The sequence below is a fragment of the Hemiscyllium ocellatum genome, chromosome 44 (assembly GCF_020745735.1).
Source record: "Hemiscyllium ocellatum isolate sHemOce1 chromosome 44, sHemOce1.pat.X.cur, whole genome shotgun sequence".
Lineage (NCBI taxonomy): Eukaryota > Metazoa > Chordata > Chondrichthyes > Orectolobiformes > Hemiscylliidae > Hemiscyllium > Hemiscyllium ocellatum.
The window spans coordinates 713847-728865 of NC_083444.1; the positions used below are offsets into that span (position 1 = coordinate 713847).

The 15019-nt window shown below is 51.9% G+C and overlaps 1 protein-coding gene across 1 annotated transcript in view; it reads right to left on the reverse strand.

The window, feature by feature from the left end:
- The window catches only part of LOC132835187 (calmodulin-binding transcription activator 2-like), a 123655-nt gene that overhangs the window by 48924 nt on the left and 59712 nt on the right, over positions 1-15019 (reverse strand). The window contains exons 9-10 of the mRNA XM_060854551.1: positions 14181-14307; positions 9538-9672 (exon numbers count right to left, since the gene is read on the reverse strand). Coding sequence (XP_060710534.1) covers positions 9538-9672; positions 14181-14307 — 262 coding nt within the window. The remainder of the gene's footprint in view (positions 1-9537; positions 9673-14180; positions 14308-15019) is intronic.

Below are 15019 nucleotides of genomic sequence, written 5' to 3' on the forward strand. Positions count from 1 at the left end.
GCCCAGATGTGTCTCTCCACCCACAGCAAATCCTCTGGACAATTAGGGAAAGCTGGTTAATCCAGGGATTCCCGCATCCCGTGGTTAAATGGGAGTCACTGCTGCCAAGCCTGGGCCTACAGATTGTCTCACACGCCTGGCTGTAACTGTGAGAGGAACACGAGGCACTGTGTGTGTGTGTGTGTGTGTGTGTGTGTGTGTGTGTGTGTGTGTGTGTGTGTGTGTGTGGAGGGGGTGTGAGTTCAAACCCTTTCTGGTTCTATGTAAATACATGAGACTTCAGTTTCAGAAGTGACCTGTATAATGAAAGGGGAAAGGTCAGCTCTCTCACTGAGCACTTTAGCTCAGTCCACAACTGGTTGGGTACATCAGTGAGCACGGACACACGCACACGCACACACGGACACACACACACACACGGACACACACAGACATGGACATGGACACCCACACCCTCACACACAGACACAGACACACACAGACACAGACACACCCTCACACACAGACACACAGACACGGACACATCTACCCACCCACACACACACATACACACACACACACACGTACGCACACACAGACAGACACATATTCTCAGGCATGTGCACACATGGGCACGTGTGCACACACTCACAAACACAAGTGCACACACACTGCAGAGTCCAGAATCTGGACAGAATGTCCCAGGGCTACTCTGAACCCTCTCTGGGTGATCCCTCGGTGACAGCAAGGCTGAGGAAGGTGGACGATGCCTGGAAACATCTCCCCACGCAGCGAGGTACACCCCAGCTTAGAGGAGGCCAAGGAAAGGCAAAGGAGCTAAACAGCTCAGATTACTGCAGGTAAGCTAACACAGGCTCGATGGGCCGAAGGTGCTGGGAGACTCAGAGTGGTATGAAGACAGTGCTGTCTGGGAGTTGGACAGACTGGGCTCCCTGCTCTGGTCTCAATCTCAGCCTCATGTCCCCAGCTCGTCACCAGAAGCCAATGGACTAGGCAGCAACTAAACAGCAGGGTCTGGAGGGGATGTGATGCCCTCCACAGTTAACCAGCCCACAGCAGGGATCACTGACAAAGAGCTGGGGTTGGGAGGTTGAAGAATAACCAGTGGGAAAGGATCAGGAGCATCAGGAATGACAAGAGAGAAGAAAGCAAACACCGTCACATCCAAAGGTTCACATATTCACCAGGACACACGGGCAAGTGAGGACGTGGTGTAGACCAGAACTCTGATCCAGAACAACAGCAGGGGGTTACATTCGGAGAGGAGGGAGCAGAGATGTCAACAACAGCCTAAATAAAGAAGCTGCCTGTCCCCGAGTGAGCTGCCAGGCATGTGGAGAGAGAGTTCGCTCAGCTCGGACAGGATTAAACATCACAGAATACTGCCTTGTTTTCACATCACAACCAGTCAACAGCAGGCACCCGAGGTTTATTCTGGGCTCTGTCACCTTGGATCGGACAGAGACAAGTGTGGGCTCTCCCCTCACTACTAACTCAACCAGGCAATCCGCAGACAGACACACACACACTCACACACACACACTCTCACACACACACACACACACCACACTCACTCACTCTCACACACCACACTCACTCTCACCCTCACACACACACACACTCACTCACACACCACACTCACTCTCACTCTCACACTCACACACACTCTCACATTCACACACACACACTCACTCACTCACACTCACTCAGTCTCTCACACTCAGACACACACACCCACACACTCTCACTCACTCACACACTCAGTCTCTCACACTCAGACACACACACCCACACATACACTCATGCTCACTCACAGTCTCTCACACTCAGACACACACCCCCACACTCACACAGTCTCTCAGACACACACACCCACACAGTCTCTCAGACACACCCACCACACACTCACACACACAGTCTCTCACACTCAGACACACACACCCAGATACGCACACACCCACATAAAAACACTCACACACACAGATACACACCCACATTCACACTCACTCACACAGATACACACCCACATTCACACTCACTCACACAGACTCACACAGCACTCACACTCAGACACACACACACTCACACAGATAACACACACATTCACACTTACTCACACAGTCTCTCATACTCAGACACATACACCTAGACACACACATATTCACACACACAAACACACACCCACAGGCGCACACACACAAGCACACATTCATACACACACACACTCTCTCTCACACACCCACACAGTCCCTCAAACACACTCTCTCATTCTCACACTCACTCACTCACACTCTCACCTTCACACAGTCCCTCTCACACACTCTCTCACCCTCACACAGTCCCTCACACACCTACTCTCACCCTCACACACACCATGGGCGGCACAGTGGTTAGCACTGCTGCCTCACAGCGCCTGAGACCCGGGTTCAATTCCCGACTCAGGCGACTGACTGTGTGGAGTTTGCACGTTCTCCCCGTGTCTGCGTGGGTTTCCTCCGGGTGCTCCGGTTTCCTCCCACAGTCGCAAAGATGTGCGGGTCAGGTGAATTGGCCATGCTAAATTGCCCGTAGTGTTAGGTAAGGGGTAAATGTAGGGGTATGGGTGGGTTGCGCTTCGGCGGGTCGGTGTGGACTTGTTGGGCCGAAGGGCCTGTTTCCACACTAAGTAATCTAATCTAATCTCTCACCCTCACACAGACTCTCCCACCCTCACAATCCCTCATACACACTCTCTCACTCTCACACACACTCACCCTCACACACACTCACCCTCACACAATCCCTCTCAAACACTCTCACCCTCACACACACTCTCACCCTCACACACACTCTCATCCTCACACAGTCCCTCACACACACACACCCTCACACAGTCCCTCACACACACTCTCACCCTCACACACACTCACCCTCACACAGTCCCTCACACACACACTCACCCTCACACAGACCCTCACACACACTCACCCTCGTACAGTCCCTCACACACACTCACCCACCCTCACACAGTCCCTTACACACACTCACGCTCACACAGACCCTCACACAGTCCCTCACACACTCACCCACACACAGTCCCTCACACACACTCACCCACACACAGTCCCTCACACACACTCACCCTCACACACACTCACCCTCACACAGTCCCTCACACAGTCCCTCTCACACACACACTCACGCACAGACACACCCACATGCAGAAAGTAATCATTCAGAATCTCACCCATTCTCTCAGGTTCGGCACACAGCCTTCCTTCATTATCCTTTAGTGGGGCAATCCTTTTTCTAGTTACCCTCTTGCTTCTTATATAAGAATAAAATGCTTTGAGATTTTCCTTAATTCTACTCACTAAAGCTATTTCATGACCCCTTTTAGACCCCTTGATTCCTTGTTTAAGACTTGTCCTACTCTTCCAATATTCCTCCATGGCCCATTCTGTTCTTAGCTGCCTGAACCTTATGTATGCTTCCCTTTTCCTCTTGGCTAGTCATACAATTTCTCCTGTTAACCACGGTTCACGGATCTTGCCCTGCCTACCCTTTGCCTTCAACGGGACATGCCTATCCTGCACTACCGTTAACCTATCTTTGAAAGCCTCCCACATCTCAAATGTGGCCTTCCCTTAGACCAGGCCAGCCCAGGTTAGACCAGACCAGACCAGGCCAGCCCAGGTTAGGAGGAGAAAGTGAGGACTGCAGATGCTGGAGTATCAGAGCTGAAAATGTGGTGCTGGAAAAGCGCAGCAGGTCAGGCAGCATCCAAGGAGCAGGAAATTCGATGTTTCGGGCATGAGCCCTTCTTCAGGAATGAAACCAGACCTGGTTAGACCAGCCCAGCCCAGACCAGACCAGACCAGCCCAGGCCAGGCCAGGTTAGACCAGACCAAAGCAGATGGAGTGCCAGGTCTGGGTTAGTGTTTGAGGTGGAGAGGGTCTGTATCCCCACACTGCCCTGACGATGCCAGCGCAGATCTGTGGGTGTGGCAGCTGGGCACTGGCTCAGTAACGTGGTGCATTCGAGGATGGACTGATGACACCACCACCCAGGGGCTGCTGCAGACACACACACCACCCCCCCCCCCACACACACACACACCCCCCACACACACACACCCACACACACACACACCCCACACACACACCCACACACCCCACACACACACACCCCACACTCACACCCACACCCTCACACTCACACTCACACCCCCACACACCCCCACACACACACATACACACCCCACAAACACACCCACACACATCCCCCCCCACACACACACTCACACACGCCCCCACACACACACACCCACACCCACACACCCACACCCTCACACACACACCCCCCCCCACACCCACACACACACACACCCCCCCCACACACACACACACCCACACACACACACACCCCCCACACACACACACACCCACACACACACACCCCACACACACACCCACACACACCCCACACACACACCCACACCCTCACACACACACCCCCACACACCCCCACACACACACATACACACCCCACAAACACACCCACACACATCCCCCCCCACACACACACTCACACACGCCCCCACACACACACACCCACACCCACACACCCACACACCCACACCCTCACACACACACACCCCCACACACACACACCCCACACACACACACCCCCACACACACACCCACACACACACACCCCCACACACACACCCACACACATCCCCCCCCACACACATTCACACACACCCGCACACACACACACATCCCCCCCCACACACACATTCACACACACCCGCACACACACACACATCCCCCCCCCACACACACACGCACACTCTCACACCACCCCCCCCCTCCCACACACACACCCACACACACATGGTCAGTGTGTCCCAGGGGCCTGACAGGCTGGATGGGGGATGGGCCAGCTGGAGGAGCGAGGAACACAGGCAACACTCGGTCCTGTTTTGTGGGGTGTGGGGGTCTCTGACTGGGCTGTCCCTAGTTGCCCCCTCTTGAGGAGGTGGGGGGTGAGCTGCCTTCTTGACCCGCTGCAGTCCATGTGCTGGAGGGTAGACCCACAATGTCCCTGAGGGAGGGAATCCCAGGATTCTGACCCAGCCACACTGAGGGAACGGCGATATATTCCCAAGTCGGGATGGGGAGGGGCTCGGAGGGGAACGTGCAGGGGGTGGGGTTCCCATGTACCTGCTGCCCCTTGTCCTTCTGGATGGAAGGGGCCGTGGGTTTGGAAGGTGCTGATTCCAGATTTCCCCGGGCTCCTTGATGTCACACTCGGTCGAATGCAGCCTTGATGTCAAGGGCTGTCCCTCTGCCCTCCCCTCTGGAATTCAGCTCTTTTGTCCATGTTTGACCCAAGGCTGGGAATGAGGTCAGGAGCTGAGTGACCCTGGGGGATCCCAAACTGGGCGTCACTGAGCAGGTTATTGCTGAGCGGGTGCTGTTGATGACCCCTTCCATCACTTTCCTGATGATCGAGAGGAGACTGATGGGGAGGGAGTTGGCCGGGTTGGATTTCTCCTGCTTTTTCTGTGCAGGACATACCTGGGCAATTTTCCCCCTTGTTGGCCAGATGCCAGTGTTGTAACTGGACTGGGACAGCTTGGGTCAGGGAACAGCACATTGTGGAGCACAAGTCTTCAGTATTATTGCCGGAATGTTGTCAGGGCCCATAGCCTTTGCAGAATTCAGTGTCTCCAACCGTTCTTGATATCAGGTGGAGTGAATCGCGTGTGGCTGGTGCCTGGTGATCCTGTCCCGGATATTGTCAGCAGCTTGGGGGAGGACGGTGAGACATACAGGCTGCTGACAATAACCTAGTGACCCATCCACAGTGAACCATATCACACCATCGGCAATTCGTCTCTCAGCCCCAGCTCCCCACAGATACACAGCTACAGCTCTCAACAACAACAACAACAACGCTAAATGGGAAATCATCACTTCCTGCCATCAACTGTCAGATCACATGAAGAATTTATTGTTTAAAATGTTGTTCCAAAAGAGGTACTGTCCGAGATTCCATATCTCAGGAATAACACAGGGTCATCGAGAGGCGACAGGGAGGGGACGTGTGTCTACACGTGTGTGCACCCGCACGTCTGCACGTGTCTGTATGTCTGCACATGTCTGTGTGTGTGTGTGCCTGCGTGCATATGTTTGTTATCACATTTGCTTGCACACTCACATATCTGTATGTATGCTAAATCAGATTTGATTCCCTACCATGTGGAAACAGGCCATTCTGCCCAACAAGTCCACACCAACCCACCCGTTTCCCAACTCTATACTTACCTTTGACTAATACACCTAACACTATGGGACAATTTCCCACGGCCAACCCACCCTAACCTGCACATCCCTGGACACTATGGGACAATTTCCCATGGCCAACCCACCCTAACCTGCACATCCCTGGGCACTATGGGACAATTTCCCATGGCCAACCCACCCTAACCTGCACATCCCTGGGCACTATGGGACAATTTCCCATGACCAACCCACCCTAACCTGCACATCCCTGGGCACTATGGGACAATTTCCCATGGCCAACCCACCCTAACCTGCACATCCCTGGGCACTATGGGACAATTTCCCATGGCCAACCCACCCTAACCTGCACATCCCTGGGCACTATGGGACAATTTCCCATGACCAACCCACCCTAACCTGCACATCCCTGGGCACTATGGGGCAATTTCCCATGGCCAACCCACCCTAACCTACACATCCCTGGACACTATGGGACAATTTCCCATGGCCAACCCACCCTAACCTGCACATCCCTGGGCACTATGGGACAATTTCCCATGACCAACCCACCCTAACCTGCACATCCCTGGACACTATGGGACAATTTCCCATGGCCAACCCACCCTAACCTGCACATCCCTGGACACTATGGGACAATTTCCCATGGCCAACCCACCCTAACCTGCACATCCCTGGGCACTATGGGACAATTCCCCATGACCAATCCACCCTAACCTGCACACCTTTGGACTGTGGCAGGAAACTGGAACACCCAGAGGAAACTCACGCAGACACGGAGAGAATGTGCAAACCCCACACAGACAGACACCTGAGGGTGGAATTGAACCTGGGTCCCTGGAGCTGGGAGGCAGCGGCGCTAACCCCTGAACCACCCTGCCGCACCCGTTTGTGCCTTCCTGTTGGCCCTGTGGTCCTCACTGTTGCTCCTCTCACTCTGCCTGCCACTGAACTCCTGAAGTAAGCTTTTATCTTGCTTAAACTTCACGTTCCAATTAGCCCTCTGCTCCTCACTGTCCCTTAGGCAGCTGTTGGTCATGAGGAAGCCAGACCCCACAGAAACCTGTCAAATTCTAACAGCATGAGACGGGGTAAACGCAGGAAAGCTGTACCCGATGACTGAGGGGAGTCCAGACCAGGGGGCCGCTGTATAAGGACATGTGGTGGGTCATTTCGGACTGAGGTGGGGAGAAATGCCTTCACCCAGAGGGTGGGGATCCTGCTACAGATAAAAGCACCAGAGACCAAAACACTCTGGGTTTTTGACAAGGAGTTCTTTGTCAGTTCCTCGGATTAAAGGCATTGAAGGATATGGGGAGAAAGCAGGAACTGGGGTCTGAGGTACACGGTCAGCCATGATCATGTTAAATGGCGGAACAGGCTCGATGGGCCGAATGGCCTCCTTCTGCATTTCCATCTTGCCAAGTTATGCCCGCTGTGTCCCTAACCATGTGAATGTGAGAGTGAGGGGTTAGTGAGTGAGCAGCCTCGCACTCTGGGGACTGCACATCGAGGCACCAAAGTTTGTATTTTCGACAAGCTCACAGCCTGTTTTGTGCGTCTCTGATGAACTATTCTACTCCAGTTAAACGATGTCAAAGTCCCTGCACAATCAGAGTTACATTTCCAGCGTTCCCTGCCCTCCCTCCCACAGGGGAATGAAGGGGAGCTCGGACTGTTGCAGTGTCTGTTCAACATCGAGCCCAGTTTTATTTTCATGCTGCAATGTGTGTGTGTGGCCACCAGATGGGGACAGTACTCTGCGGTGGGACGGGCATGTCTTGGTTTATTGACCGAGCAAAGCAAAACTCAACCGTCCAGTCCCTGGACATTCAACCTCCAGGAGCGGCCTGGCGTCTGCTGCCTCCCTGTAACCTTTCAGAGTGATCCCAGTGACACCTCAGCACACCCACACTCACACTCACACCCACACACCCACACACATACTCACACTCACGCTCACACACACCCCCACACACACACACACTCACACTCACACACACACTCACACTCACACACACTCACAGCAACACACACACACACACTCACACCCACACACACACTCACACTCACACACACACACACTCACACCAACACACATGTGCACACACACACACACACACACTCACACACCCACACCTCAGCAACTGTGTACAACAACAGAACCCTTCGCCCTGACACAGCGGGCTCTCACAGACAGTGTGTGTGTCAGTAACACGGACACAGCAAGGAAACGGACCACACTCTCACACACACACACTCACACCTACACACACGCTCACACCCACACACTCTCACACCAACACACACACTCACACCCCCAGAGACCCCCGTCCAAAACACACCAGCACGGGGAACACCAGCTCAGGACACACCCACACACTCTCACACCTACACACTCTCACACCTACACACACACTCCAACATACACAACCACACACACTCATACACACACACACACCCACACCTTCCACACCCACACCAACACCCTCCCACACCCACACCCACCCACACACCCTTACACCGAAACACTCACACACACCCACACACACACTCACCCCCACACTCACACACATACTCACACTCCCACTCACACACACGCTCCCCCCCACACACACACACCCGCACACACACACACCCATACACTCACACACATACTCACACTCACACTCCCACTCTCTCTCTCACACACACACACCTGCACACATGCGTACATACCCCCACACACTCAGTCTCACACACACACGCATACACGCCCACACACATACTCACACATGCCCCCCCACACACACAGAGACGCCGCTCCCACACACACACACACACTCACACACCCACACACACATACACCCCCACACATACATTCAGAGACCCCCCACAACTCCCTCCACACACACCCAGGCACCCATACACACACTCTCAAGCAACCACATTCACACACACCCACACACTCACTCACACACTCCCCCCACACACATACACACTCACATACACTCACACATGCCCACACACACACATTCACACACCCCCTCTCACACACCCACACTCTCACACCCAGACACATATACTCACACACCCCACACACACACTCACAACCCCACACACACACACACAACCCCACACACACCCACAGACTCTCACACACACACTCACACACCCACTCACACACCCATCCACATCCACAGACACACACCCACACTCACAACCCCACACCCCCCACAAAGTGCCCCTAACAGAGCTGACACCTACCATCCAATGAGAGCCAGTCGATCTGGGAGCTGGGCATTGCCATGGAGTTCCGGGCTCGGTATTCGAACAGCACGGAGTTGGAAACTAGCTTGTTCTCACAGGCCACGTGTAGCCTGACCAGACCGGCTCCATGAGCTGGGAAAGAGAAAGGGGAATTTTCACATCTCTCCGCAATAGCAGGGCCCCCCCCTCTGCTGGCTGGCTGGGGATACCTTCACCCAGGGAGGAGATGTCCACCCAGCACAGCCAGCTGGACAGACACACTCAGAAGGAGCTGGGCCAGGCCATTCAGCCCACCCAGCCTGCTCTGCCATGCCCTAAGATCAGCGCTGATCCCATAATCAGCCCATAACAACCTTCACTCCCAGAATTCAAGAGCTCTCTCTCACAAAGCAGGAGCGGTGGTAAAGATCCCCTGTGCTCTGAGAGACCATTTTACCCAATGCCTGCTTTAAACGGGGGGGTGGGGGGGTGGGAACACAGGCTCCCCCCTCCTCCACAGCGAGGTCTGCTTCTAGACCATTCCATGGGTGTGAACCAGCTGGTTATTCTCTGGTGGTGAGGGGAGCACAGGAACTCCAGGGTGACTCTGCAGAGAAGTTCCTGGATATGACCGTGTTGGTTGGGGGAGCTGACCGTGTGGGTTAGAGACGGGAGACTGTTCCATCAAATCCCCCACCCGAGACAGGGCATGGTCTCCTCCCCTCTGAGGTCCCAGCACCCAATCCTGATGCTAACCGGACCCTCAGACGATGAGGAAGGCAGAGAGGAGACAGGTGCAAGAGACCCCAGGGGAAGTACCTGTCAGGAACAAGTTGAATCTTTTGGAAACAGTAGAGACAGATGACACTGCCAGTCCGCAAGGCGGCCAGGTCTGTCAATCAAATGTTGGCGTGGAGGCAGAGTGGAAGAGTCGGACATCGCACAGAGCTGTGGGAATAGGGGACTCTGTCGTGAGAGGAACTGACCGGGGTTTTTGTGGCAGCAGACGGGATTTAAGGATGGTGTGTTGCCTTCCTGGTGCCAGGGTTAAAGACATCACAGACAGAGAGTGCGGGAAATCCTCAAGGACGAAGGTGAAGAGCCAGAGGTGGTGGGACATGTCGGCACAAATGATGTCGGGAAGAAGAGGAGGAACATACTACAGCGGGACTTCGGAGAACTAGGAAGAAGGCTGGAACGCAGAACGTCCAAGGTGGTTATCTCCGGTTTGCTTCCAGTTCCTCGGGCTGGTGTGGCCAGAAACAGGGAGATAATGGACTGGAACGTGTGGCTGGGAATCTGGTGCAGGAAGCGAGGATTTAAATTCTTGGATCACTGGGGTATGTTTTGTGGTAAGCATAAATTCTACAAGAGAGACGGTTTGCACCTTAGTAGGTTAGGGACCAGCATTCTGGCAGGCAGGTTTGCTACTGCAACACAGCTACGTTTAAACTAAGTAGCGGGGGGAGGGGACAGACTGGATGTTTAAGAAGGAAATTGGAGGGAAAGTTAGAACAAGGGAAGATAAGAAAGACAACTGTATCAATGAGGCAGAAAACTCAGAAAGGGATCATGCTGTAAGGTTGAGTGAAATAGGAGTTGATGGGAAGGGTGAGGGCAGTAACAAATTAAAAATACTATATATGAATGCACGAAGCATTAGAAATAAGATGGATGAGCTTGAGGCTCTTTTGGAAATTGACAGATACAATATTGTGGGGATAACTGAGACGTGGCTTCAAGTGGGCAGGGCCGAGGAAATGAATATTCAAGGCTACACGTGCTATCGTAAGGACAGACTGATGGGCAGAGGGGGTGGGGTGGCCTTGTTGGTAAGGGAGGATATTCAGTCCCTTGCGCGGGGGACCTAGAGTCAGGGGATGTAGAGTCAGTGTGGATAGATCTGCGAAATACTAAGGGTAAAAAGACCCTCTTGGGAGTTATCTACAGGCCACCAAATAGTAGTCTGGATGTCGGATGTAAGTTGAATCAGGAGCTGAAAGTGGCCTGTCGCAAAGATGTTACTACAGTTGTTATGGGGGATTTCAACATGCAGGTAGACTGGGAGAATCAGGATGGTATTGGACCTCAAGAAAGAGACTTTGTGGAGTGCCTCAGAGATGGATTCTTAGAGCAGCTGGTGCTGGAGCCGACCAGGGAGAAGGCAATTCTGGATCTGGTATTGGGCAATGAACCAGAATTGGTCAGAGACCTCGAAGTGAAGGAGCCATTGGGAAGTAGTGACCATAATACAATAAGCTTCAATCTGCAATTTGAGATGGAGAGGGTACAGTCAGAAGTGACAGTACTTCAGTTGAATAAAGGGAACTATGGAGCTATGAGGGAGGAGCTGGCCAAAGTTCAATGCTGCAATACCTTAGCAGGGATGACCGTGGAGGAACAATGGCGGATATTTCTGTGTATAATGCAGAAGTTGCAGGATCAGTTCATTCCTAAAAGGAAGAAAGATCCCAGGAGGAGGCATGGGCGGCCGTGGCTGACGAGGGAAGTTAAGAAACATATAAAGTTAAAAGAGAAAAAGTATAACATAACAAAGATAAGTGGGGAAACGGAGGACTGGGAAGCTTTTAAAGAACAACAGAGGATTACTAAGAAGGAAATACGCAGAGGAAAAATGAGGTACGAAGGTAAACTGGCCAAAAATATAAAGGAGGATAGTAAAAGCTTTTTTAAGTATGTGCAAAGCAAAAAAATGGTTAAGACTAAAATTGGGGCCTTGAAGACAGAAACAGGGGAATATATTACAGGGAACAAAGAAATGGCAGAAGAATTGAATTGGTACTTCAGATCTGTGTTCACTGAGGAAGACACAAGCAATCTCCCTGAGGTAACAGTGGCTGAAGGACCTGAACTGAAGGGAATTTATATTTGCCAAGAATTGGTGTTGGAGAGACTGTTAGGTCTGAAGGTTGATAAGTCCCCGGGGCCTGATGGTCTACATCCCAGGGTACTGAAGGAGGTGGCTCGGGAAATCGTGGATGTGTTGGTGATTATTTTCCAGAGTTCGATAGATTCGGGATCGGTACCTGCGGATTGGAGGGTGGCTAATGTTATACCACTTTTTAAGAAAGGTGGGAGAGAGAAAGCAGGAAATTATAGACCAGTTAGTCTGACCTCAGTGGTGGGAAAGATGCTGGAATCTGTTATAAAGGATGAAATTACGGCCACATCTGGATAGTAGTAACAGGATAGGATAGAGTCAGCATGGATTTATGAAGGGGAAATCATGCTTGACTAATCTTCTGGAATTTTTTGAGGATGTAACTCTGAAGATGGATGAGGGAGATCCAGTAGATGGAGTGTACCTGGACTTTCAGAAAGCTTTTGATAAAGTCCCACACAGGAGGTTAGTGAGCAAAATTAGGGCGCATGGTATTGGGGACAAAGTAGTAGATTGGATTGAAAGTTGGTTGGCTGATAGGAAACAAAGAGTAGTGATAAACGGCTCCATTTCGGAATGGCAGGCAGTGACCAGTGGGGGACCGCAGGGATCAGTGCTGGGACCGCAGCTTTTTACAATATATGTTAGTGATATAGAAGATGGTATTAGTAATAACATTAGCAAATTTGCTGATGATACAAAGCTGGGTGGCTGGGTGAAATGTGATGAGGATGTTAGGAGATTACAGGGTGACCTGGACAGGTTAGGTGAGTGGTCAGATGCATGGCAGATGCAGTTTAATGTGGATAAATGTATGGTTATCCACTTTGGTGGCAAGAACAGGAAGGCAGATTACTGCCTCAATGGAATCAATTTAGGTAAAGGGCAGTACAGAGAGATCTGGATGTTCTTGTACACCAGTCAATGAAGGTAAGCATGCAGGTACAGCAGGTAGTGAAGAAGGCTAATAGCATGCTGGCCTTCATAACAAGAGGGATTGAGTATAGAAGCAAAGAGGTTCTTCTGCAGCTGTACAGGGCCCTGGTGAGACCGCAGCTGGAGTACTGTGTGCAGTTCTGGTCTCCAAATTTGAAGAAAGACATTCTGGCTATTGAGGGAGTGCAGCGTAGGTTCATGAGGTCAATTCCTGGAATGGTGGGACTACCTTACAGTGAAAGACTGGAGCGACTGGACTTGTATACCCTTGAGTTTAGAAGACTGAGAGGGGATCTGATTGAGACGTTTAAGATTATGAAAGGATTGGACACTCTGGAGGCAGGAAACATGTTTCTGCTGATGGGTGAGTCCCGAACCAGAGGACACAGCTTAAAAATACGGGGTAGACCATTTAGGACTGAGATGAGGAGAAACTTCTTCACCCAGAGAGTGGTGGCCGTGTGGAATGCTCTGCCCCAGAGGGCAGTGGAGGCCCAGTCTCTGGATTCATTTAAGAAAGAGTTGGATAGAGCTCTCAAAGATAGTGGGATCAAGGGTTATGGAGATAAGGCAGGAACAGGATACTGATTAAGGATGATCAGCCATGATCACATTGAATGGCGGTGCAGGCTCGAAGGGCAGAATGGCCTACTCCTGCACCAATTGTCTATTGTCTATCCCTGGGGGAGGACAGGAAAGGAGGGAAGCCACTCAGTCTCTCTACCTGATTCAGTCCCTTGCTAAAAGGAGAGGACAGCTGCAGCTCAGTGAATGGGGGAAGGAGCCCTCTCTCTCTGTTGCTCACGGGGAGGTGATAACCCACCTGGACAGTAACAACGCAGGACACCCGACTGAATGAGTGAAGCTGGGACCGTGATCTGGTCAAACACACATAAGTACTGCTCACTGCCATCGCTCCATGACCCAGTGATCAGGACTTTCACACCACCCTGGAGATAAGAAAGGACAACACTGTCAGTGCCTGGCCCTTCAACCCATCGCGAGCAGACTCTGCTCTCCTGTTAATGGAAACATCTACTCCGTGTCCACTCTGTCAGGCTGTCAGTATTCTGTCAGTTTAAATCCGATCTTCCCTCATCTGTATAAACTCTATTGTGTACAGACTCCCGAGTCCTCAACCACTCCTCATATAACCAGCCCCTCATCCTGGGATCATTGTCATGAACCTCCTGCAGATCCACTCCAATGCCAGTACATCCTTCCTTAGATACAGGGCCCTAAACTGCGCACAATACTCCAAATGTGATCTGAACAGAGGCTTATATAGCCTCAACAGTACTTCTCTGTTTTTTGAATTCTAGCCCTCCTGAAATGAATGCTAACATTACATCTGCCTTCCTAACTGCCAACTGAACCTGCACGTTAACCTTAAGAGAATTCTAAACTAGGACTCCCAAGTCCTTTCTGCTTCAGAATTTCGAAGCCTTTGCCTATTTATGAAATAGCCTATGTCTCTATTCAGCCTCGGAAAGTGCATAACCTCGCACATTCCCACATTACATTCTATCTTACACTTCTCCGTCCAGCCTCCTAGCCTGTCTGCAGCCCCCCTGACCCTCGACCTATCTTTGTGTCAACTGAAACTTTAATAACCCTGCTCTCCGTTTGCTCATTCAGGTCATTAATGTGTAACATCAATAA